Source organism: Apis florea, unplaced genomic scaffold (assembly GCF_048593485.1).
Source record: "Apis florea isolate Af1SG1 unplaced genomic scaffold, ASM4859348v1 contig_3683_pilon, whole genome shotgun sequence".
NCBI lineage: Eukaryota > Metazoa > Arthropoda > Insecta > Hymenoptera > Apidae > Apis > Apis florea.
The window spans coordinates 177554-202384 of record NW_028256803.1 but is presented as its reverse complement, the minus strand read 5'-3'; the positions used below and the strand labels follow the sequence as shown (position 1 = coordinate 202384).

The following is a 24831-nucleotide window of genomic DNA, read 5'->3' as shown; positions in this document are numbered from 1 at the left end:
TTAAAGAAACAATATTAATTACGAGTTTAATAATAGTAAATATTGATATTAAATATGAAATAGAATATAAATATATTCTATTGTATGCATATTTATTGATACGTTGACATTGTTTTGACAATTATCAGATAATATGTTGGTAATGTGTATTGTTACAAAAAACAAATCTTTTAGAGCTTATCAATTATTCGATATCTGTCTGTTTTTCTGAAAATATAAGATAATAAAATATGGGATAAAAAATATTACTGTTGTTTGAAAAAGAAAAATATGATTTTTTGAATAGAGCGATAAAAATTGACATTTATTGGAACAATGTGAAAAAATGTTATTTTCTACGTTTTCAAATATTTTAATCCTGTGAAATTAATGTTTTTTTAAACGTTATCCCTTTAATTTTGCCTTTACAGGGAAACCATGAAATTTCATAATGAAAGTTTATCTAAAGAATGGCGACCTAGAAACTCGTTCAATACTATATGTTAATCTTTAACGGCCATGAGAAGCTAATACGCGTGTTTTTTATGTAAATTTCTCAAACAACAAAATTATAAACTTCATCAAGCCACCCCTTTTTTCCCTCTCTGAATCCTTCTCTTTCGAATGAAAATTTTATTATTATGTGAAATAATATATAATATACGAGATGATGAAAAACGAAATTTTGTAATATTAATATTACATAAATAAAAATTTCATAAATTACGAATATTAATTATTAGTTATTAGATAGGGGAGAAAATTCTGTATATTTAATTTTATGGATTCGTATGGACTTTTATATAGGACAAAAAATTAAATATTTTATATTTAAATATTGACATATTTTCAATATTGGAATATTTTATCCTTATTTTGAATAACTTTTAGTGTGATTTATGAATTGTTTAATTTATTTTTTTTAAATTGATGTTTAATTTAATTTTCAAAATCTTGTTAGAAAAATCTCTGTTATTTTTTATATAAGTTTATATAAAGATTTAGGTATAAGTATTTCTACGTAAAATTAAATTTCTTATGATTTAAAAAAATTTGAAAAATAAGTTTTATTAAATTTATTTTCATTATATTAGTTTTTAGGAAACTTCCTAAAAACATTGTCATTATTAGAATAATAATTCGTTATAAGTATTTAATCCTTTCACTATTCTAAAATATCCATTTGAAAATTTATCTTATGGATGATGTTTATACATTTACTAGTATCAACGAAAAATATTTTAGTATAGCAATGTGTTATTTGTGTTCATTCAACATTTCAATCAATTATTTTCTCCGTAATTTCTATGCACCGATAATAAAATAATCACCAAGATAATCAACAAGATAATAGTTATTTATCAGTTTGCTGTTTTACAATTCATTGTTTGTTTAATTGCTAATTACAATATAAGTACGAAAGATAATTATTGCTTCTGCATTTCTCGTTAGTGTAACAGTATAATCACAGAGAACAGTAATTGCCACTATAACGAGAACATTCTGTCATTATCGGGTGTTTATTTATTTCTACGTTACTAAATCGATCAAAATATCCAATATTTATTCCGTTCATGTTTCAAGAGAATCGAGATTTTTCATACTAAAACTTGAACTTTAGTCATCTCGTTATTTATATACCATCCTGTACATCAACGGTACAGTTCTCTAATTGAGAATACGTAAGTACAAAAACAACAGTTTCATCTGTTACTGTGAATACACGGTTTCCATCCACGCTAGTGATTACTAGTTTAAAACCACCCCTTGCTCAGTTACATTTTGGAATACGAGAAACAAACAATTATAATTAAACCATTTATCTGCATTTACCGTCGTAAGAAAGTGTTAACGTGTAGTGCACAAGTATGCTAATTCTGACATTCGCTATCCGAATTGCTTTTTATCTATAATTCATTCATTTTATATTTATAATTCAAGAATTCGAGAAAAGAAAGATATATTGTTATTTAATCTTCTATAACAAGATTTTGTTTGTTCATAAAGATATAATTGTTATTGATCGCAATAATACACTAACAAAATAATAAAATTGAGAATCGAAGTGGTGTAATCCCATTTAATTGTGGGTCAATTTGAAAATTTAATTTAAATTAAGAAATTTTTTATTATCAAAGTGATTAAATATACAAGAAACAATATCTCAAATATTTTACTTATAGATTCATGAATTGTTTTTTTAAGTAAGATGATACCTTTATGAATCAAAAGGCATGATTTCAAAAAACGAATGTCCACTATAATTCCACGCGACTTTAAAATATCTATTCTTTTATTTAATTCTCATTTCTAACGATTATTGTAAAGCATAATTTCATCAATCCAACTACTGAATAAAAAAAGAAAAAAATGAACTTTCTACGAGTGATAAATCAACTATACTATTATACGTATGTATTATGCATACATCCATAATATTTATTATATAAGTTAAACGTACGTCGAACATCCAAATATTGGAATAATTTATCATCAACGCGCATACAAACGATAATTAAAACGTATACGTATTACGTACACACGTGTCCACGAATAATTACTTTTCTCTCTTCCACAATTACGCGACAAGAATTTACGCGGGAAGTTTAAAGCGAAACACGTTGACCTGACCCGTTTCACTTACCGCACCGCTACGCGACCAGAAGTTTTATATTGAAATACCCGGGCGGAAATTTCAACGGGCGTAATCGTAAAAAATAATCCTTACCCGAGGCTCCACCTTGGACGATGGCTCGTCCGTGCAGCAGCAACAGCCCATCCTCGAGAAACGTGGTAATCCTTGGAAATAAGCGCGGTGCTGCTCCTCCTGATCCTGGTCCTCGCGCCGCACTGGCCGGTGTCACGGATGCGCCCGCTTCCGGGAATAAATTAAAACGGAAGTTCTTTAAAATGGCCGCGGAACAGCGTATATTCTTGCGTGTAGTCGCGAACAGTTTCGCGAGATATGTTGTAAATGTGTTTGAGAAATGTGAATGGATAGAATAATTCTTCGAATAGATACGAGGAGAGAGATAAGATGGCGAGAGATAAGAGGAGAGATGATGTAGTAAGATAAAGTAATGTTCGAAAGAAGTTGATTTCTCGTTTATTCGCGTTTATTTTTTTCTTTCCTCTTTTTTTTTTTTAGGAAATATCCATCTTATCAAGGGTTGGATGTTTTCAAGAAATTTTGATTTGTAAAATTCTTTAAACTTAGGATTAGGATAGTTTTTTATTTTGGTTTATAATAATTCTCTAAAGTTTCGAGAAACTTTTCGGAGCTTCGAATTTACGATTGATAGATTTTTAATATCTATCTTGTTTTCGATTTGGAATTCATTTCATACAAATTTAAATTGATATACATTGAATTGACAATTACAAACTGAAAAATTAATAATGATTAATAATATACTGTTGAATTGACAAGTGACAAGTTGGAAGTTATAGAATATTTCGTTTTTAAAATTTGAAATTAATAAAAAAGACTATTTGTAACGTAGAATTCCATGACATGCAATATGTCACTTGTCAATTCACTAATTCAATATTATTATTAGTAAACTGCAAACGTTTATATATTTATGAGAAATTTTAAAAGTGCAAAAATATATAAAGTATTAAAAAAAAAACATTGTTCAATATGATATTTAGTGGAAAAAAAATCTAACACAAATCTACATTTTACTTATATTTCTAAAAAAATATAAATTTGTACAAATATTCATATAATCCAATTATTTGTTGGCAAATTACCATGCAAGGAGCAGAGCCTACTGCATAAATATTATCCTTCTTTTGCGTCAAATAAAATTAATTATGAAAATAATTAAATGAAGCTGGTTCACAATTTTAGAAATTTGCTTTTATAATTTACTTTATTATCAACCATACAATATTATTATGCAAAAAAATTAATTAACACTGATAATCTTTTGATTTATAAAATTTTCTTAACTCATTATATTCGTTATAATATCAATTCGATTATATCTCTGATCATTTTAATTTTTCTTTTTTGATATACGTGCAAATGTTATCTGGATGTTTTTTTTTTTTTTTTACTTCCAAAGAATACGTAGCTCAGTTTCAGAAGATAATATTTTCCATGTTCTTTCCGGTTTTGCACTAATGATCATCCTGTTGCTTGTTACTTTTTCGACATGATTATTAATTATTGAATAAGTTTTACGGATTTGAGTGGTAGTAAGCGGCGGAGATATGGAACACTGTTATAAAGTGGAATTTTATTACGCGACAAGTGAAGCAAATGTGAAACTAATCGTAATATAACGTCAACGGAAGTTGGACTCCCTTGGGACGTTTTGACCTATATGCTCCACGTGTGGATTAAACCAATTCGAAACTGTGGATGCTGTCCAAACTGGCTCAACACGATATTTGAAAACGAGTAATAAAAAACAGTAACTATGAATCCACTGACTTTAAAAACTGGGTTACGAAATTGTACAGATTAACAAGTATATATCCCGTCTACACATTAAACTTACACATGCATGGTATCAAATTAACACAGTGGCATAAAATTAAAAAAAAAAAAAAAATCATATCTCTCTTCTGTATGACTTTTAAGTAAAGTTACTTTTCGTGAAACTAATAAATTGCATTTGATTTAAATGTATTCCGTATGAATACATTGCTGAGAATATATTAACCTCTCTTTTTATTTTCTACCTATTGAATCGTGAACATATGGATGTAAGTAAAATAATAAAATATATCAATAATAAATATAAAATTAATATTTTGACAAGTATGCTTAGTTAATCAACTTGGTTACATTTCATTTTAAAGGTTTATGGAAATATCGCTCGATATTGTTTAAATTTTGCCCAATCATAAACACAGAATACTATAAATACAGAAAAAAACGAGGCAATAAAATAAATATCAGTAACAAAAACAGTCTTTTCAGCAAAAAAAAAAAAAAAAAAAAAAAATTGCTTTTCACTAAGCTGATAAATTGCATCCCGCTTAAACCAGTCTTACACATATAAAAATATTACTCGCGATATAATAACCTCCCTTTACTATTTCATTTTCCAATCGTGGCCAATGATTATACATAAAAACAAGGCAATAAAATAAATACCAACATCAACTTTTAACAAAAAAGTTACTTTTCATCAAACTAATAAATTGCATTCCACTTAAACTAGTTTATACACAAATATCGCGCACAATATAACTAACTTCTCTCTGCTACTTTATTTTCCAAATACAAACCGCAAATATTTATAAACGTTGTATTACGATATATGTTAGACGATAAAATAGCAAAATTAATAAGGAAGCTTGAAACGTTCAAACACTTTCCAATCAAGACGAGAGAGACAATAAAATAAGATAATAAAATAAATCGATATATCCAATAATTCCACTAATTACGATCAAGATGGCGGATCATCAATTACGAAACGTTTCAACGAAGATAGAATTTAGCGTGAAAAATATATTCTTTTATTATTTTTTTTTTTTAAGCTCTCCGTCTGGTGTCATTAATATTTCCCGGGACATACTCTCTCGACGCGAGTCACGTCAGTTTCGATCGATTAATCGAATAAGCCTACACGCCACGGTAAAATGACTAGTACATAAGGCTCTGGGGTTGTTGGCTTCCGGTTTTCAACGGCTCGAATATTTTTCTATCGAATTTTAGTAAAATATCTATCTCCTAAAGGAATGAAAGTGTGAAAAAATTGTTTTTTACAAAAATTGTTCGATATAAAGAGATACATCATGCCGAATTACTAGTTTTTCTATAGATGGATACGTGGGAGTTATATGGAAGGTAGTTTTCTTTTTTCTTTTTTTTAAATTAAATATAATATAACTTTCAATGCACAAAAATCGAGGGAACTTGTTAATTTGTACAAAAAAAGTGTTATTTATGTTGAAAAATTATTATTTTAAGAGAAACGTGGTTATATTTTAATTTTTGTTTAATTTAACTTGAATTTTGTGAAAATTTGAGAACGAACGAACAATTGAGTATCGCTTCGCGCGTTCCTTGTTTTTCACACGATACAAACTTTTACAAACCTCAAGTTAAAATACCATTTACAATAATGATTTTTCAACGTAAATAATGTTCATACTTTCTTTTTACAAGAAATAACGAACTGTATCGATGCATTATAAATTACATAATTCTTATATATATACTTTTACACATCCATATATTATAGAAAAACTATTAATATATCTATATCATTCTCTACAAAATAACTTTTGGAAGAATATTCCTTTAATAGTTTCAATCCTTTAGAAAATATTCCACTGTTCTCAAAAACAACAGAGAAATCGTATACATTTGTTGAAAATATTCATTTACGTGAATATAATAATTCTCAACGTGCAATCATATAATTTCATATTACATAAAAAAAAAAGGGAAAAGAGAGAGGAGGGGGAGAAAAATACAAAGAAGGGAGAAACGTTACAATATATCGTTACAACGTGGAAGAGATGATACAATTTCCGGGCAGACAACCTATTAAAACTTTGTGCCCCGATTAATCATCAGGATTGTGGTTATGAAACAACAACATCGGTATAATTGAAAAGCGAAAATGGAGCAAAGCGTGCGGTAGATGCGTTCTTTGTTAACCTTTTGTTACGAAATATCAATGCGTTGTTTGTGTCATTTATTCATGATAAGCACGCGCATTGTTTGTTAATCCTTTTCGAACATTTTCTGAAATATGGTGACGAGCCAGACGCTTGTCTTCTACAACTCGGTTTATTAATTAAACACGAAAGATAAATAAATCTTGCAGCGAGGTCGGCCACTCTGCCGCGAGTTACATTTTTCAAATCACCATTAAGGCCAATGTTAAATATTTCATATGGAATGTTTGAAACTTTGAACCTTATAATTACTGTGTAAAATCTTTCTCTAGTTTTGACGTCTGTCTCCCTCCATCTTTCGTATTCAAAAAATCATCCGCGGATATAATTTATGCAATTTCCGTTATAAACATATCTGGACGAGTCTCTCTGAATATTAGATATTTTTGCAAGTTGTAAAAATAATTCTTCACATTTGTATATTTTAAAATTTTTAAAATTGTCAGATCGACGAAAAACTAATATTTTGAAAAAGATAAAGTTTATTGTATCGATATTATTTGTTGCAACAATATACCCGCAATATTTCAAAATTTCGAAATTTTATTTTAAATTCCTACTTTTTAAGTTACTGTTTAACTTTCCAAAAATAGTTTAGCTTTTCGAAAATCGTTCAATTACATTTTGCATTTAATAAGACATCCGACACACTGTGACTATTACTTATTGACAAAAATGGAGGCAATATTTCAACCGATCCAATATCTATCGGAAGAGAATTGCAGAACTCTGTACGATCCGCTACAAAAGCTTAGGAAACTGGGACGATATAAACCATATAAGACGGTTTGGATAAGGAATATATATCCATGAACCTGTTTCGACGCAACGTGGCGAGCTGCAATTCACGCAAGGAGGGAGTCGATCAACAGGGGGCCGTGATAAAAATCGAGCATGATGCTGGTTTCGTTCGCAAACCGCCTCCATCTTCGCGCTTCCTATTTCCGAATATCCCAAAGGATAGGCGCCAAATAACGTTCTCGCCCCAAACAGGAACAAGAGCGTATGATATAAAATTATCCTAGAAAAATAAATAATACCCGGCTAAGCTGTGGAATACATTCATACGCGGGATAATAGTGGCCACAAATTAAATTACAGATTCGCGGGACGTGGTTTTCAATTTGTACGAACAATTCCAGGGCCACGGAATAATTTCATCTCGCGTGTCTTCGAGTTATGGCCGCACGACTTCGCGTCGCGTGTCTCTTTAATTTGCAAGAGAACTATTTTCACGGAATAATTTTGTTTGCGTATAACTGTACGTGTGTTTGGTTTTTTTTTTTTTTTTTTTTTTTTAAGATATATGAGAATCGTGCAGTGAAATATTGATGCAAAATTTATTGAAATGATATTGGAGGTATCTTGTAGAAGCCTATTACGCAAGTTGGAGATTTTAGAAATTGAAGAAAGTTTGTAGGAAAGAATGTACGTTAGTGCTTTAAATATTTCAACTTTTTTAGAATTTACGTAATATTTTTGATCTGGGTAGAGAAAATTGGAAAAATTTATTAGAAGATATTGCAGGTAATTTGTAGAAGCCTATTATGCAAATTAGAGATGTAGCACTCTAAATATTTTAATTTCCTCAAAATTTATAATATTTTTTAGGTTTAAACGAAGAATATTACATTTTCGTGTTTTCTAAAATGATAGCTTCAAATGTAAGTCTAATTGTGAGAAAAGTGGAAAATAGAAATGGCATAAAAAAACGTAAAAAATGGAAAACCAACGTATATTTTAATCGAAAAACCAATTGGCCTAGTTAAGATTCTCATTCAAAAATTATGCAGTGAACTCTCCCTGCACGGTTAATTCGTTTCGTGCTGTATCGAAACCGTGTTAAGCGAAATTTACAACCCTCTTATAAAACGATTAATTTATTCTGTATTGCATCGAAATTGTTAAGAGAAATATAAAACTAATACAAATAAAAAGAACGTGTTACAAAAAAAAATTGTGGTAAAAATATTCAAACTATATAAGATATATATAAGTCTAAGTTTATTAAACCATGTTCTATCGTATTATAAGAGAGTTGATTGCAACACAAATCAGAGAAATGCGTAGAAAATGTCAATAAAAATAGTGTGGTCAAAATTTGTGTTATATGAGGATTGTCCAAATTTACTAAGCTCTACTATATGGAAACTGTGTTATAACATCAAGTTATAGCAGGACTGTCACCATTTTTATCCTGTTCTATCGTGTTTTCAGAGTACCGTATACGTGTTTTAAGAGGGTTGACTGTATTTTTAAAAATACAATGTTTCAAAGATAAATTATCAGTCGTAGGAGGAGAACCAAAAAATAGGAAAGTTAAAAGGTAAAATCAAAAAAATTTTAACACTAGAATAATCAAACCAAAATCATTCATTAAAATGAAATTAAATTTTTTATTTATTGAGAATATGAAAATATTAATATTACATTTCATTGAAATAGAAATATAATTACACGTATTACTTATTACTTATTTTTATCACTTTACAATTATTTATATGCAAAATAGATTTTAGATACTACAAGTTCCAGTATGAAAAAAATAATATTTAAGCCTTAATTTTGCGTTCATGATTAAAAATATTCCACTATTTCCAATATTTCCATAATGTAACTATAAATCATCCATAAAAAGATAATCATAAACGTTGATAGATAGAGAGATAAAAATTAAAAAATTTTACAGGAACGGTACTGGATCTCAAGGATTTTTTTATCTGCAACGAAAAATTGACATTTTTAAAATTAATAAGCTTTTAAAATATTAACTGCAAAACAACATACAAAAGTCAGAAAACAAACTTAAATCGCGATTATCAGAAATAGAAGGCGAAGTCTTCCTTTTTCCTTTCGAGAATCGATCATCCGTAGGGAGCACATTTCAGGTGGTCGAAAAACGATTGGCGCGACGAATTTCGCCTTACTTCCTTTTTCATTCTTGGTCGATAAGCTCGACGCAACGAACCAACCCGGCCAGGAACAATACAACTTATCGAGCGACACACATACCTGGTGTATTGGCCACGATAAGAGGCGAAAGAACGAAAGGATCGCGGAAGAGGGGAGAAAAAAACGAAATGTGGTAAGAAAAGGACCGGAGGAAAGGATTGGAGGAAATATATGGAATAGGTAAGGTTTGCTCGAGATCGTGTCATCTGGAATTAAACAGCGACACGATATTTCGTTGATAAGAAGTGGAATGCGTCGGCCACGCGAATATCGTGTATCTTGATCGAATTTCACAAAATTAAGGAATTCCACGGATCTCCCCGTAAGAAACGAACCCGGATCACGTGTGTTCGTTTTTAGAAGTTGGTTGATTAAGAGGTTTGATGGTTCAACGTTCCGCTATGACGATAAAGATGCAAAAAGTTTCTTGGATTCATTTGTGAAAATGAATTTGCTTTTACTTCGAGAGCTGTTTTTTTTTTTTGGCTTTTCTTCGTTTTTTCTTCCTTTTCTTTTCTTTTCTTTTTAATGATAAAAGAAGCTTAAGAAATTCTAAGGTAAGCCAATTTTTATTATAAAGTGGATCTGCAATTCAGGAGAGTTTAGAAATCATGTAAATTATATTTTTTTGAAAATAACTTATCAAGTTTCAGTTCAAGTTTATTTTTTTAAATTTTTAGTTGATGATAAAAAGGAATTTAAACTAGCAATGTCTGATACGATAAAAATTGTAATACTTTTCTCAAGAAGGAAAAACTTTTCATAGAAATGTCAGTGATCCAATTGCAATCTTCTTCATTTGGTGCAATTATTTTATTCTTATAAGTTATGTGAACCAATCTGAAATTAATTATATAAGATAGTACATTAAAAATATATTTATACCTGCTTTTATATATTTTATAAAGTTTAAATTGTATAAGCAAGAAATTCTTACATTCGATTCAAATCCAAAAAATAAATATTTATACATATTATGCAATAAACTTAAATAAACTTTTACTTACGAAAAATAATTAAATTAATAATTATAACATCGAACAGATACTTCAAAAATTATTTCAATGGTCCATCTTACTTACAGTTTATTTCTTGGAGATTTATTAAAAAAATTATTTGGATTCGCTTGAATGAATTGATATCAAGAGATTCTTCTCCTTCTTTTTGTTTTAATTGTAAGAATAATTTAAATGTTCATGAGATTTCGAAACTAACGCGATAAAGCCAAACTACCTGATATAATATAATAGTGAAATAGGAACAGTCGTTTACACATATATTTACTTACCAGAGGAAGAACTTTCGTTTCTACTGGTTTCTCGTACGGAAACTAATATTATAGTTTACAAACATTTTACGACATCGATCCTCTTTCTCCGCGAGTACTAGTTCAAATTCTTCTTTTTCTACAATTTTCGGCAATAATTTCAAAGTTTCTAATCTAATTTACGTGTAAATATAAAGAAAGAAAAGCATTAGAAATTAGTTCGTACCACAAACATTCAAGATAAATAAAAGTCTTTTCTCGATTAACTCTCTAACTATCATTGATCGATCAAGACCCGAGTTTTGAACCAGAGAAGAGAAGGCAATAGAGTGAAGCATAAACATGAAGAAGAAATGCAATTTAATTCGATATTTAAAAAAGAAAAACTTACTTTAGATTGTATATTTTTAATAATTTTATAGTGTTTGTAATTTTTATTAATTACTTTTTTCATACTTGTTAAAAATTTTCTCGTCAATCTGCTTATCTCTTGATGGTTGAGCGATCAATCATACTCCTCTTACTAAAGCCCCTCGTCTTCCATGGTCAAATCCTTTAGAAACAATATTCTTATTCGATTAAACGAGTATGACGTGTCGCCTGTCATGCTTAAAGATTCCAAACTTTCTAAATAATATATCATGAACACATATCACACATAAAAGACGTCCAACATTTAATCTTTGAACCAGGTAATCAAGCAATGTCCGAAGTTTATCCGTTAGAAAACATGTTATTCGTAAAAGTTCTTCATTCAAAGTCTATTCGTAAATTAGTCTATCTGCTTTCAATTTGTCTTAAAAATTAATATTTAAATAATTTTTATAATATTCATTCCATAATTTTATCCATATTTTTTATAATTACAGAAGATAATGATAAATAAATATTTTTCTTTATTAAAGATATAATAAAGAATTCCTCAATATAATTCTCCTTCTCCTTTTCTTTTACCTTGAAAGAAAGAATTATTATTTCAAAAATTAAAATTATACAAGATAGTTTTAAATATATATATATAAAAGAATTATTATGTATTTGTTACCTTCATGCCATGTCAAGTTTTAAAAATAAAATTATCGATGCTCTCTATTGATCTATCTAAAAGAAATTTTCAATCGTGCTTCAATCATCAACTCAATTACCAATATTCAATTATCAATTATCAAGAATATATCCTTCATATGTGTAAATATGTATGTGTCGATAATCAAACATATACGTCGCCTTCCAGAATATTTTATCCATCCCCCATAGTTGAAATAGAAAATCGTTCGATAGAACGATCAAATATTCTATAGGCAAATGACAGTTGTCGAATGGTAAATTTCGCATTATTTGCAAATTGGTGTACGACTGTACGTCCGCGATTCAACGGGACTATTATAGCTTGCATTATTCCCTATTCTTGATCCAACCGATTTCTGCACATTATTAAAGCCTTGCGGACATGTTGATGCTCGCGCTATTCTCCATTTTTTTACTTCGATCCGTATCTAATAAATGAAATGAAAAAATCGAATCAAAAAATGAAAATTACATCCTCACTTTAATCCTCTAAAATTAACGAGATTTTAATTTTACGTTTTTCTTAAATATACATATTCTCTCAATAAATTATTGTTAAAAATATCTTTTCATATATTGTAAAATATTATAAATATTTTAAAACGAATAAAATAAACGGTATCCATAATATAAATGAACAAATTAAGAATATCTGTGAAATGATAATTTTCTCTAACCTATTATAGATTTAATTTCTTCATCCAAAATTGCATTTTATATAATGAGAACAATTTTTAATTGTAGAAGTTAGAAATAGAAAAAAAAAGAAAAGAATTTTGTTTCTATTTCGCCCTCGAATTCTCGATTATCGAGATTTATTGTAATCTAGATCCACGATTATTTCGTTTTAACGACGATCATACGAAACAGCCCTCGGATGAGCACCGTTTACGTTCGTTACTCTCTTATCGAGCACGTTGGCAAACATTTGTTCGTTGCTGTTCTTATAGAAAATCACACCGTTTGTTTATCGCCGCGTAAAAGAGCCAGTGTATAAAGGGTGGATTAATTGTGGATCCGTGATTGCAGAACGTGATAACGATTTAATTCTTTGTACGGTGTGCTGGGTAAATTGGTTTCGGACTTGGAACTAGAAAATAATGGAAACGAAGGGAGAATGGTTATTGTTTAGAATGGTGGATGGTTGAGATTTATGGGATCTTGTGGGAATATTGTTTCGAATGTCAACGTTCTCGTTTGGGAAGGAATTTATTGAGGACAGAAGGAGATAAATTATTTAAATTTATCTATGCTGTTATTCTATAGTTTTTGGAAGTATTTAGAATTTCGTTTTAATCTTAAAATTTTAACCTTTTCGTATGTAATTGATACAATAAATAACGAATTTTAATAATAACGTATCAATTGGATAATAATATATTTTTGAAAAAATATATTACAAGGAATGTATATACATATATTAACCGAATAACAATCTATTTAGCAAGTTATAAATTATTTGTTTATAAAGTCTATTTCATTACAGTAATGGAATTTGATAATAGAACAAGGTAAATATCGCGAATGCATTACAATCTAGTTAATTGTTCTATTCAACATAAGAGATAAAAATAGACAAGAGAAAACTATAATCAATATGTAACTACAATGAACTATTACTCGTTAATCTAATAATGTTAAAGAATTGCAAAAGAATTTAAGTATTAATATTACATATATTTATAATTTATAATCGATATTGCGAGATTAATTTTAAAATTCTTCTTCATCATTTTTCGTACTGAATATTCTAGACATAGTGTTCTACGTATAAATGATACGCAATATCCTACGATCATAATGTTTAATGTATTGTACAATATTAAGCTATTACTTTTTATTATGTGAAATTATGTAAAATATATGAAACGCATAATATTTTTGTACATAAAAAAACTAATATTAGAGTATTAAAATATTCTGAAATTTATTAGAAATTCCTAATCCTAGTAAATTTAAGATAGTAATGAAAGAGTAGACGATTTAAATCCAATGAGAATTAATCCTAATTATAAAACTTATGCAAGTCGATTATAGTTGATTTATACCACAAACTGAGCGACAGATAGAAGAAGAGGATTCTAACTGCAGGAACTGTAGGAGGGATTAATGGCGATGACAGGATGAAAGAACAGCACTTACGGACAATGGTATGATAGAAATTTATTAACAGAAATGATAAATCGTGGCCTTAGCCCAATCGATTATCCAAAATCCTATCTCGCTCTTAAAATTATGAATTTCATTTTAATTTCATATTAATCATCCTTTAAATCGTATATCTGTCTACGACATTATCATTTTGAAAAATTTATTGAAACATTTATGGAAACTTTTGCGAATAAAAGAGATTATATTTTCATAGAAAAGATATTTCATCTTCGGATTTTATTAAAATTTTAATTCGACTATTCAAAATTCTGTTTTTCCTTTAGAATCAATAATTTTATTTTGATTTAAAATTTATCGATCGATATCGCAATATTTAACGTAAAAGAATTAAAAAATTTATTGAAACGAGTGAGAAAAGGATATTTTTATAGAATAGAAAATATGAAAGTTCTTTCGACTATGATCTTATCAAAATTTTAATTAGATAATCAACAAATGGAACAAACATCGTGACAAAATCCAGTTGCCGCCATTGCGCGGGAAAATTCGGATCGCTTAACTTTTCAAGTCATTACCAGCGCGCTGCAAATGATCCTGTGAAACTTCTAAAAGTTTTAAGACGCTTCTCCGCGGATTTCGAGAATCTATGGACTTTTAAAGTTTCATACTGTAATCCATCTCGCCAAGGCTAAGTACCGCCAATTGTTAGAAAGAATGAAGCATAGATTTTCGGTATGATGAGTCTGTAAATTATTCGATATAATAATGCTATTATAAGAATTATTAATATGATAAAATGAAAACTTTGAAATCACTGCCATATCTTCTGCAATATTTTAATTTTATTTTTAATTTAAATTATTCTATACAATTATTTGTAAAATATCTTGCAAAACTTTGTACCATTCTTATACTTTAATATCGATTTAAATAAATTCTTTTTAACGAAAGAATATTCTTTATTTAATCTAGTATATGCTATGCTATTAAATACGGTATTCTTCTTTCAAACGAATATATGTAAAAATGAATTAGGTCGACAGCTTCATGTAAGTTTTTCAAGAACTCCTTTAACGCCAGAAGACCACTCTTTTAATTAAAAATTTAACATTAAACAAATCTTCTCCTCTCCTTTTATACAAAATAGAACCAAGTGGCATCAAAAATCAAAAGCTTAATATTCTTCTCCAATTTAATAAATCTCTCTTTTAATTTTTACATAAATATATTCAAGAAGGAAGAATGTACAAAGACAAAAAAAAAAACTTCGCACAGAGATATTTTTGTCTTCATTCACGACTGCAATAATAGAATTGAATCATCGAATGATAATCGTTTATCATCGGCTGCGCAACACATTGTCTTTCGATCATTCCAGGGTCATTAACAATTACTCGATATTAATAATCAATATTACCGCGCGTTTATCATCGCGACATAGTCAAGTGACCGCAAATAACGCGAAGTAGATTAGCATCGTTACGACTGGGTAATGTCGACGATAACGCGTAGAGAATCGAACAATGATCGCCAACTCTCCTTTATCCGAACTTCCTCTAATAGGTGACGCATTGCGATTACGATTGGAAAACCGCGATCGTGATTCGATTCATTTCGAGTGGTTATTGCGATACAAGGAAAAACTTTTACGAATCAAGTGTCCTTTGTTAACCTCTTTATCGTTCATCACTTCTTCTCTCTTATTTTTATCAAATACAGATGAAAACAAAAAAAATATTTGAAGGAACAAGCAAATTTAATAAAGGATATACAATATTATAGAATGTAATCTATTTTAAGATAAAATTATCAATAAAAATTATTCTTTTTTTTTGTGAACTTTATATTATTAAGATATAAAATTAATTAATTTGATTTAGATAAGTTTAATTGAACCGTATATCATTTTTATTTTATTGATCGTTAATCGTATATACATATATATATCGAATATATTTTAGATTAGAATAAATTTTATATCAATATAATTGAACAAATAATAAATGAATAATAAATAATTAATGAAAAAAATCCTAAATATAAAGAATATTGAAAGAAATAAATCTGTAAAAATATTGAAAATATTAAAAAATAATCGATGTGATAAATCTAAAGTATATTCTTTACTTCAAGATTGATCAAATTTAATTTTTGATAACTTAAAAATAAAATAATTCTATGAAGGAAAGAAATATTTATATAAATGATAGAAATAAGGAATAAATAAAAGCTAAGATTTTCGAGAATGTTTTTGCATGTAAATTAAGAATGAGCAAATTCTTGACGATTAATTAAATCAATTTTATTTTTAAATTTTATTATTACATCATATCGATTTATTTTGAAATAAATTTGTAATATATAATTGATATATTATCGGAATAATTAATTTTTGAAAATTTAATAAACTTAAACTCTTTTAAAAAGATTTTATGCATCGTATTTTGCGTGAATATCAGATAAAGAAATTTACAATAGAAATGGCTTCTTTTTTTTTAATCAAACAATTTATTCAAATCTTTATGAAATTCCTACAAAGGGAGAAAATTCAATATAAAGAACCAGGTTGTATAAATGGAAGAATATTTAAACATTCACTCTAAACTCAGAAATCAATTTTCTTTTATTCATTTTCTTTTCTTCTAATTTTTCATGAGACTGAAGTTCTTACTATTTACTTATACATTTCATAACTTTCTTTGATATTTCCTACCCTTCGATAATTTCAAAACATGAATCATTTTTTACACACATTCTATATTCATCGAATAATAAATAAATTGCAATTAACACGTATAATGATATAAAAATTTTCCTTTTGTGATTGGAAAGCTTCAATATCCTGAATTTTTCGTAGAAGATTAACACAAATACTTTTTCTAAATTTTACTTTTCATTGTTTAATTATATAAATAAATGTCCTAATAAATTGTGAATCGAAATGATGAGATTATAATTTAAGATTCATTTTAATTGAAATACATAATTATTAAATTGAATGGAATTTAATTAATCGATAAAAATTGTTTTCGGGAAAGATTTCAAGATTTGATTTTGAAATAATAATTCATCCCTATAATAAGAATGATATTCTTATTAACTTTTCAGAATTCATTTAAAGTCTATGATAGAAGTCCATTTTTTTATATTTAATTAATCTAATGAATCAATAATTAAATGAAAAAATGAAATCGATAAAAATTATTTGTTAAAGACTATTAGAAAATTGTTACATTGATTTATCTGATTACTCTAATTTAATTAATAAGAGAAAGAGAATTTATTTTTAACTACTTGAAAATTTTGTATGATTATTATTACTATCGATGCCAGACAGCATTAGTCAAAGTTGGTAAAAAGTATTTAGTGTTATTTATGAGTGCCGTTATTAATGCCATTTAAATCTGAAACAATAAATCATAATGAACAGTTTCAACAGAGAGTTGCGTATTTAATTTAATATTTTGCTCTAAGAAATAAAATAAGAAATATATCAATTCTTTGAAAACGAACTTTAAATCGTTTTTTGAAAGTTATCATTCATATGGAATAATATGCAATTTATTGCATAATAAACAATCTTTTGTTTTTTTCAAACGGTATACAATTTAGTATTATTATTTTTTTTAAATAGTTTTATCATTTATTATATTTCATTCGATAAATCACTACGATAAAACATTTTAATAGAAAAAGTATTCTTTACATTTACTTCACTTATACTTAAACAATCAACATCTTTCTTTAAAATTTCGAAGACGTAAGAATTATAACGTGTATAAATTTTTTAATACAAACTTGCTGAGAGGATTCAAAGAGTTGATAAACAAAAAAAAAAAAGGAAAACCGTCAGAAAAATAACAGAGGATAAAGAAAGGAAAAGTAACAAAGAAATTATCGAATAACTCAAGAAAATTCCGATATTGATGAAAACCGACTCGAAAAAATAATAGCGGATAATAGAATTATCAAATAATTTAAAATACTAAATTTATATATAATATAAAATTGGAAAGAAATATTTCACGGAGCAATTTGTCAATACCGTGATTGTCGCTTATTTCGAACAAGTCGAGAAACAATGATGGAACGTGCACGAAATCACGTGAACTCGTTCTCAAGAGGAACGCGAGAAGAATTAACAGAGGATCGTGACTCAGTCGCCACGCGTTAACAAGAGTCTTCGCCGTGACACCATTGTCGGATGCCCGCGACTTCCGGTAACCTCGGAGCGCGGTGACCTCGCTACTTACTAACGAGCATAGATCGCGCTTATCGTCGAGATCATTCTGTAAATCTCGCGAGAATACGAAAGCTCAGGGCCAGGATATTCTCCAATAACGAGAACCCGCTCGAATTCTCGATTGCCAATTGAGATACTGGCCGAAGGCCTACTTTGTACTACTTTGTACTTCGCCATTATGTTTGGTAGACCCTTTGCTACTTTTTTCGAGTTGCTCGTTAATTCTTTTGTTGCTTCTTCTTTTATTCTCAAAGTGAAGGATTGTTATATATTTATATTTTTAAAGTATTGTATATTTATGCAACGAACAAATAAATGCTTGGATCGTGAAATTTTATTTTTATTCTTTAGAGACTAATAAGATGTTATTTCGCAAAGTAATTTCTTATATACGGATTTTAGAGTTGTTATAATTTTTCTGGTATTATTTCTGATATCTAATATCAGAATCAAGCATCTATTGAGACGTTATTAATCCCATTTTGAAAATTAGATTTTTTATATTTTGTAGTAGTATAATATTGCATTTTACATATAATTTTAATTTTAAATATAATTCATGGTGTCTATCTAAACATACGAGTTTGTAATTTTAAAATCAATCTTGTTTTATCATGATGATTTTTTAAAAATATCTAGTATACTGTCTCCATATTAATCTGAAATTATAAACTATAAGAATGATGGAAATGTAAATGTTTCTTTTTTATTTTTTTTTTCCTCAATGTACTTTTAGATGTATATTAATTTGAACATTTAAATTTCTTAATTCTAAAATTATCAGAATGTGGATTCGATTAACATTAGATCAATTTCCTTAAATCATTAAGGAAATGATCTTTACCTTATCATTCTTTTCTATTCAACAAAAAAATTAAGAATAAACTTTTAAAACTCGTTATGTATTAATCAGTTAGATTCCAAGATTTCAAGACTAATGGAATTATTTTTAAACGATGTCAAATCAATTTCTTCTAATCAACTCTTAATTCAATCCTCTTTCCATAATCTTCTTTCATCCTCAACGTGGAAAATTATTTGTTGTCTTAGGTTATTCTATCCCAAACAATTCTAAATTTCTCAAAATAATGAAAATACGATCTCAATTGCATATGACATATCATACGCAACAAAGAACAAGATCTGTAATAGCAAGTTGTTTTGCAAGAACAATTTTCCATCTCCTTTCTTTGAAGAAAGACTTAACTTACAATTTCACAGAACTTGCTAATTTTTAAAAAGATACACAGAATAGGATATACAGTATGATCGCGAATAACGAGCCCTCAGGCTTATTCTTAATTACTAATTGACTTTAATAACAGTATGCTCAGACGTACTAACCGGTTTGATGATCAAACGCATAAAATAATTGGTGGAACTAATTAAACGATGTTATCACGAGATACGTCACTCCTTAATTATTTCGAGCAGTCACGATAGCGTATTAATCACGAGTAAATGTAAATTACACCGCGCATTATAGCCGGCCGGGATGGATACACATTCAAGTGTTTGAATAAATGTCTCGGTTGGATACAAATGACAAGTATTCGGGATACCATGAACGAGATTGAGTGGCTACTTGGGATGCGAGAATCTGTTTCCAGGGAGCTAGGTACATGTGTCTGAATGAATCCGTGGAATGTGCCCAGGAATTTCAGCCGAGAGGAAACGACTGATATGAATGCTCCTCCTTGTTTTCTCAGTTGGTCTCTAAACAGGAATTAAAAAAAAAAAAAAAAAAAAAAAAAGAAAAGAAAAGAAAAGAAAAGAAAAAAAGAAAAAAAATCAGAGGATTTGATTCGTTTGATTCATTTTCATCTCGAAAATTTTAATCAAATTTCAACAAGGGAGGTAAATCAATGCCTGAGTAAAATATATCGAGTGCAAGGTTTTGATTAAAATTTATGGGATTACAAGATAGGATTAACTATATGTAATATCGTTGGATTCATTTCACTTTTAATCTCTTGAAAGATAATGACGTAAATGCGTGTACGTTTGGTTTGTTAATTTAAACATGAATCTGAAAGATGCAAAGATAATCACGTATTACCTCTTTCATAAATATTAGGATACGTATTGGTCCTCGGTATAAAACGTTATAATCCATCCAGATTATCAGAGAAATTATTTATCGATCAGAATTGTATATTCATGCGGATATTTGTGTCTTCGATAATGAATAAATAATTATTTAACGACTTAAAGATTTTCAGATTTATTACATATTTTTGTTAATAAATAACTATTTTAATATGAATACTTGTGAATAAAGGTGTATAAAGATATTTCTTTTTTAAATATTTCCAAATATCTTTTAATAAATTCTCGTTATATTCATAATGTTAATATTCATAAACGAGAAAATTCAAAATAACAAACTTTTTCTAGTTTTAATGAATTCATCACTCAAGAAGTTAAATAGATTTAAAGAAGCTTTTAAACAATTATTTGAAAAACCGATTGGATTACAGGATAGGATAGAAAAAAAAATTACAAAATAACTCGAATCTTTTTTCAAAATATTTGAAAGCTTAGAAATATTTAATATTTTCAATATTATTGAGAATTTTGAAATATTCGTTCTATTAGATAAACGCAAAATAGAATGAAAGACATCACAGCGTTAATAGAAAAGATTAAATTGATAATTCTATATAATCATTAAACAATTAATTTAAAATATATATCGAGATTTATTACAAAGAAATCAGTATAAATAATCCAGAAAAGATCTTCAAACTATTTGAAACCGTAAGCAAAAATATGAGAAAGGTAAGGGAGAGGTCATTCTACGGTGTTAATTGAAAAAAAAAAAAAAGGTTTAAACAAACAAAAATTGAGTTTAATTATAATTTGCGGGAAAGAAAGGAAAGAAACACAGTATTTGGCCAGAATCGGACACTTAATGAATCTAATTAGAATCCATTTAGAGAAGTTCCATTTAATAAGAGTCCAAGAGGAGAAGAGAGTACGCGGAACAAAGGGAAATCGGAATGCCGAAGGGCACAAAGTGGAATCACAGTCAAAGAGTTAAGCGACGCGGTTAACAGTTAAAGGGTCAAGATAGAAGAGACGGAGAATTTTAAGATTAGCATCGTAATAGATTCAGTTTAATATACACGTACATATGCGGCTCTTATTCATATCTCTCGGTTTATTCATTCGGGAATCGAGCTCACTTTCCGCGGCATCTCTTCCCACATCATGAATAATACACTGGAAAATTACGTTCTTGCACACTTCGTACGGTTGCCTCGCGATGAACCGTTTGGCGAAGGAAAGCGTGATACGTTGGTCTGGTCTTAACCGACTGCATGGTCAATATTTCCACTGGCTTATGTAGTCTTTCAAACGGTTCATTGTTGGGAGAAACGGACGAGGTCGGGTAATAAACTCGGGTAAAAAGCATATTACTCGATACGCTTCTTTTATGATACGCTATTTGTCGCCACCCTCGTTTCGAGCAGTGTCGGAGGAATTTATTAGAGGTTAGATTGACGATCGTTAAAATCTCGTTAGGATCTGTATAGAAAAATACTTGAGATGGGAAACGGGAAGGGAGGAGAGAGAATTAAAAATCGTTGTTGAGAAATCGAAATGAGAAAAGAAACCTTTTGTTAATGACTAATTCTCTTCCTAATTTCTTCGTTTGGAATTAAAAAAGAAAAAAAAAAAAGGAAGAAAGGAATGTAAGTAACAAATGGACTGTTATCAAACAAAAGTTATTTGTATAAACTCTCGTCATTTCCAATTGAAAATGATCTTTCGGTTAATTTCTGTATCTCATTTTGTAAGAAAATTATTTTGTGTAAATGGTTAATTTATTGTACGTTTGATTATTTCAAATGAAAAATAAGGAACGATATCTTTCAATATGTTTTATAAAAAACAAATGTTTCATACTTGAAAATTGACTACAGATGTATAATATATTTAAATATTTAATGTACTATACGATGATTAATATAATCAAATTGATAAATATAATCGTCTCATGAAATTTAAAATTAATGCTGATGATAATATCTACATATTTTTACAAAGTATACTTGGTTTATATCTATTTAAATAACTAAATGATAAATATATTTCTTTTGAAAATGTAATATGTTTCAATTGCAATATATTTTCTTTAAAAAAACATCATAAAAAAATTGTTACCTAAATAATTTATAAAAAAAAAAAGGAATTTCTCTCTTATCCTTAAAAATATTTAGTCTTGAAAGGGTTTTTTCTTCTTATCTTTAACAAAGTTTAGTCTTGAAAGGATTAAATAAGAAAGAAAGACCTGAAATCCTTCATCTTAAGAGACTAGAACTACCAACATGATAAACTTTGTACTTCTTATTTTATACTCACTGAAAAGATTTTCACAGATACGGATATAATCGCATACAATTTATTTATTTTCATTGTAAATTCAAAACGATAATTGTAGTGTCAAAAATCGAAAATTAAATTCAAGATAATCCAAACGTAAGCCCTGTCGTTACACAAATATTAAACCAACCCCTTCTCCACTGTCCATTTTTCGTATACAATCATCGCACGAACTTTCATTATAGACCCGACATTACGTATCCAATAATAATCACAGTGCTCATCGCCGGTTGGCTTTGCTAAATCTTTAATATCGAACATCCTTGTAAACACAACCGTACACACATACACACATATATATCTTCGTTGGATTCGGGTTAAAATTTGTATCGAAATCCCCGCGATCCCTGGCAAGGGACTTCGCAAGAGAAGAACGCAAACTTCATTTAATTAAACTGCTAATTAACGAGGAGAGAGGGGAGGAGGGTGGGATAGCCGCGAGGTAGGCAACGTTAAAAAAGAAACGTATGACTCTGTTTACCATCCTTCCAACCCCGGCGAGTAAACAGGCCGCGCGTAATTGAAAGGTGGAAGGCGAAGTGGATGTCGATGTCGAGCGATTTTCTCGAACGATCTCTCCCTCTCCTCCGCGTGGTAACAATAGTTGGGCGTGACTAAACAAGAAGCAAGGATTTACGCATCGTGAAAAACGTTCGTGTATGTTCGTACGTCGTCATGATTTCTAATCGGTTCAAGAAGAAGACGAGAAGAGAGTTGCAAGAATAAGTTTGAATAACTTTGAGAAAAGGATCGCTCCTTTCCGGATCGATCGAGATGGGATAGGATGATTGAATAAAAAATTAATTTCTTTTTCAAAGTCGTTGGTTCTTTTTATTTTCAACGTTGCTGTCGTTTCTCTTTTTTTCTTTTTTTCTTGCCTGCGCTCGTTTATGGAGATCGCGCATCGATCGTGCGTGTTTGCGGTTATTAACGGCGATTAATATGGAGATGGATGACTCGCGGAAGTGTGATTAGGAGGTATTATGGCGTGGAACGACTCTGTTGCTTTCCTCGGGCATTTGCATTTGCATTTCCGAGCATTCGCCTTGGGTTTTCTGTACAGTTTTACACAATGAGATTGCGGAGGAGACAAATATGATATTTCGTTATCTTAAATTTTTGTAATGGAGTATCGTGATATTCATAGAATATTGTGAAATTGCAAAGAAGTTGAAATAATATTCAAACACCTTAAATTTTGTAGCGTGTAATATTGTAATATAGTTATGTAATATACTCGCAATAGGTTACAAAGAGATCAAAATGATATCTAGATATTTTAAATTTTAAAAATAAAAATTTAATAAAATTTAATAAACGACAATTAAATTTATTTGGATATGATTGAAAATTGATTACAGGACGAAATAAAGATATTATTTAATAATTTTGAATGTTTGAAAGCTTAGAAAATAGTCTAAAAAATAAGATTGATATATCGAATACTAGGTGTAAAAAGTATCTATCTATGATCAAAAAATAAAATAAAATTAAAATATTAATTGGCTGAAAAAGTTGTGGACATGTGTCGTTTAACAACTTAAAGAGATACATCAGATCTGAAGCAATCCTTCAAGATTCCAAAGATTCCGAGAATATCTTAAATTTTCGTAGCAATGTTAGATCCATTTGGTTACGAATAAAAATTGATTATTTCGAGAAGAAATTTTTTAATTTGTATTTTAAATGGGCAAACTAATCTTAAATAAATATATAAATAAATAAATAATCTTAAATTAAATAAATATGATATGAAAAAGTAATATCAATTTACATCAAAAGTTGAGAAGGATTGAACATTTAAAAATATAATATTTTTAAATTTACGATAAGTGTTTAAATCATTTTCTACTATTTTATTTTATTTTATTTTTTTTATTTTCTTTTTTTTTCAATTCAATTAAAAGTTCAATTGGAAGATTGATAGATAGTAGAAAATTTCATTAATAAAAGGGTGAAAATTTTTATGAAAGTGTTGAAATCGTGTTTTTGCTCGTTTTACCGTGGCATGTTTCTATACGAGAGAAGGGTAGATGATTCTTTTTTAAAGGATTAAAAGAAAATTCAATCAGCGTAACTGAAAAGGAATACGAGAAACGAGTGGAAAATGCATGGTGAATGGTACAAAGCTTTATTGCAATACGAAAGAGAAATATATAACCGGAGAGAC

At 28.6% G+C, this 24831-nt stretch overlaps 1 protein-coding gene across 9 annotated transcripts in view; it reads right to left on the bottom strand.

The window, feature by feature from the left end:
- Positions 1 to 2258: 2258 nt before the first annotated feature.
- Positions 2259 to 24831, bottom strand: part of LOC100865130 (uncharacterized) — a 103595-nt gene continuing 81022 nt past the window's right edge. For 4 of the 9 annotated variants that reach the window (XR_015294220.1, XR_015294224.1, XR_015294223.1 and 1 more), the window contains 5 exons: positions 11895 to 12345; positions 10871 to 11803; positions 10320 to 10422; positions 9436 to 10167; positions 8986 to 9350 (listed from right to left, as the gene is read on the bottom strand). Coding sequence is in view for 3 of the 9 variants with exons in the window: in XM_086914521.1 (XP_086770647.1) it covers positions 2631 to 2854 (224 nt within the window). In the remaining 6 variants the exon portion in view is untranslated. Of the gene's footprint in view, positions 2855 to 8985; positions 9351 to 9435; positions 10168 to 10319; positions 10423 to 10870; positions 11804 to 11890; positions 12346 to 24831 lie in introns of those variants that run through there. The other 5 variants (XR_015294221.1, XR_015294222.1, XM_086914521.1 and 2 more) reach the window with 5 other exon arrangements.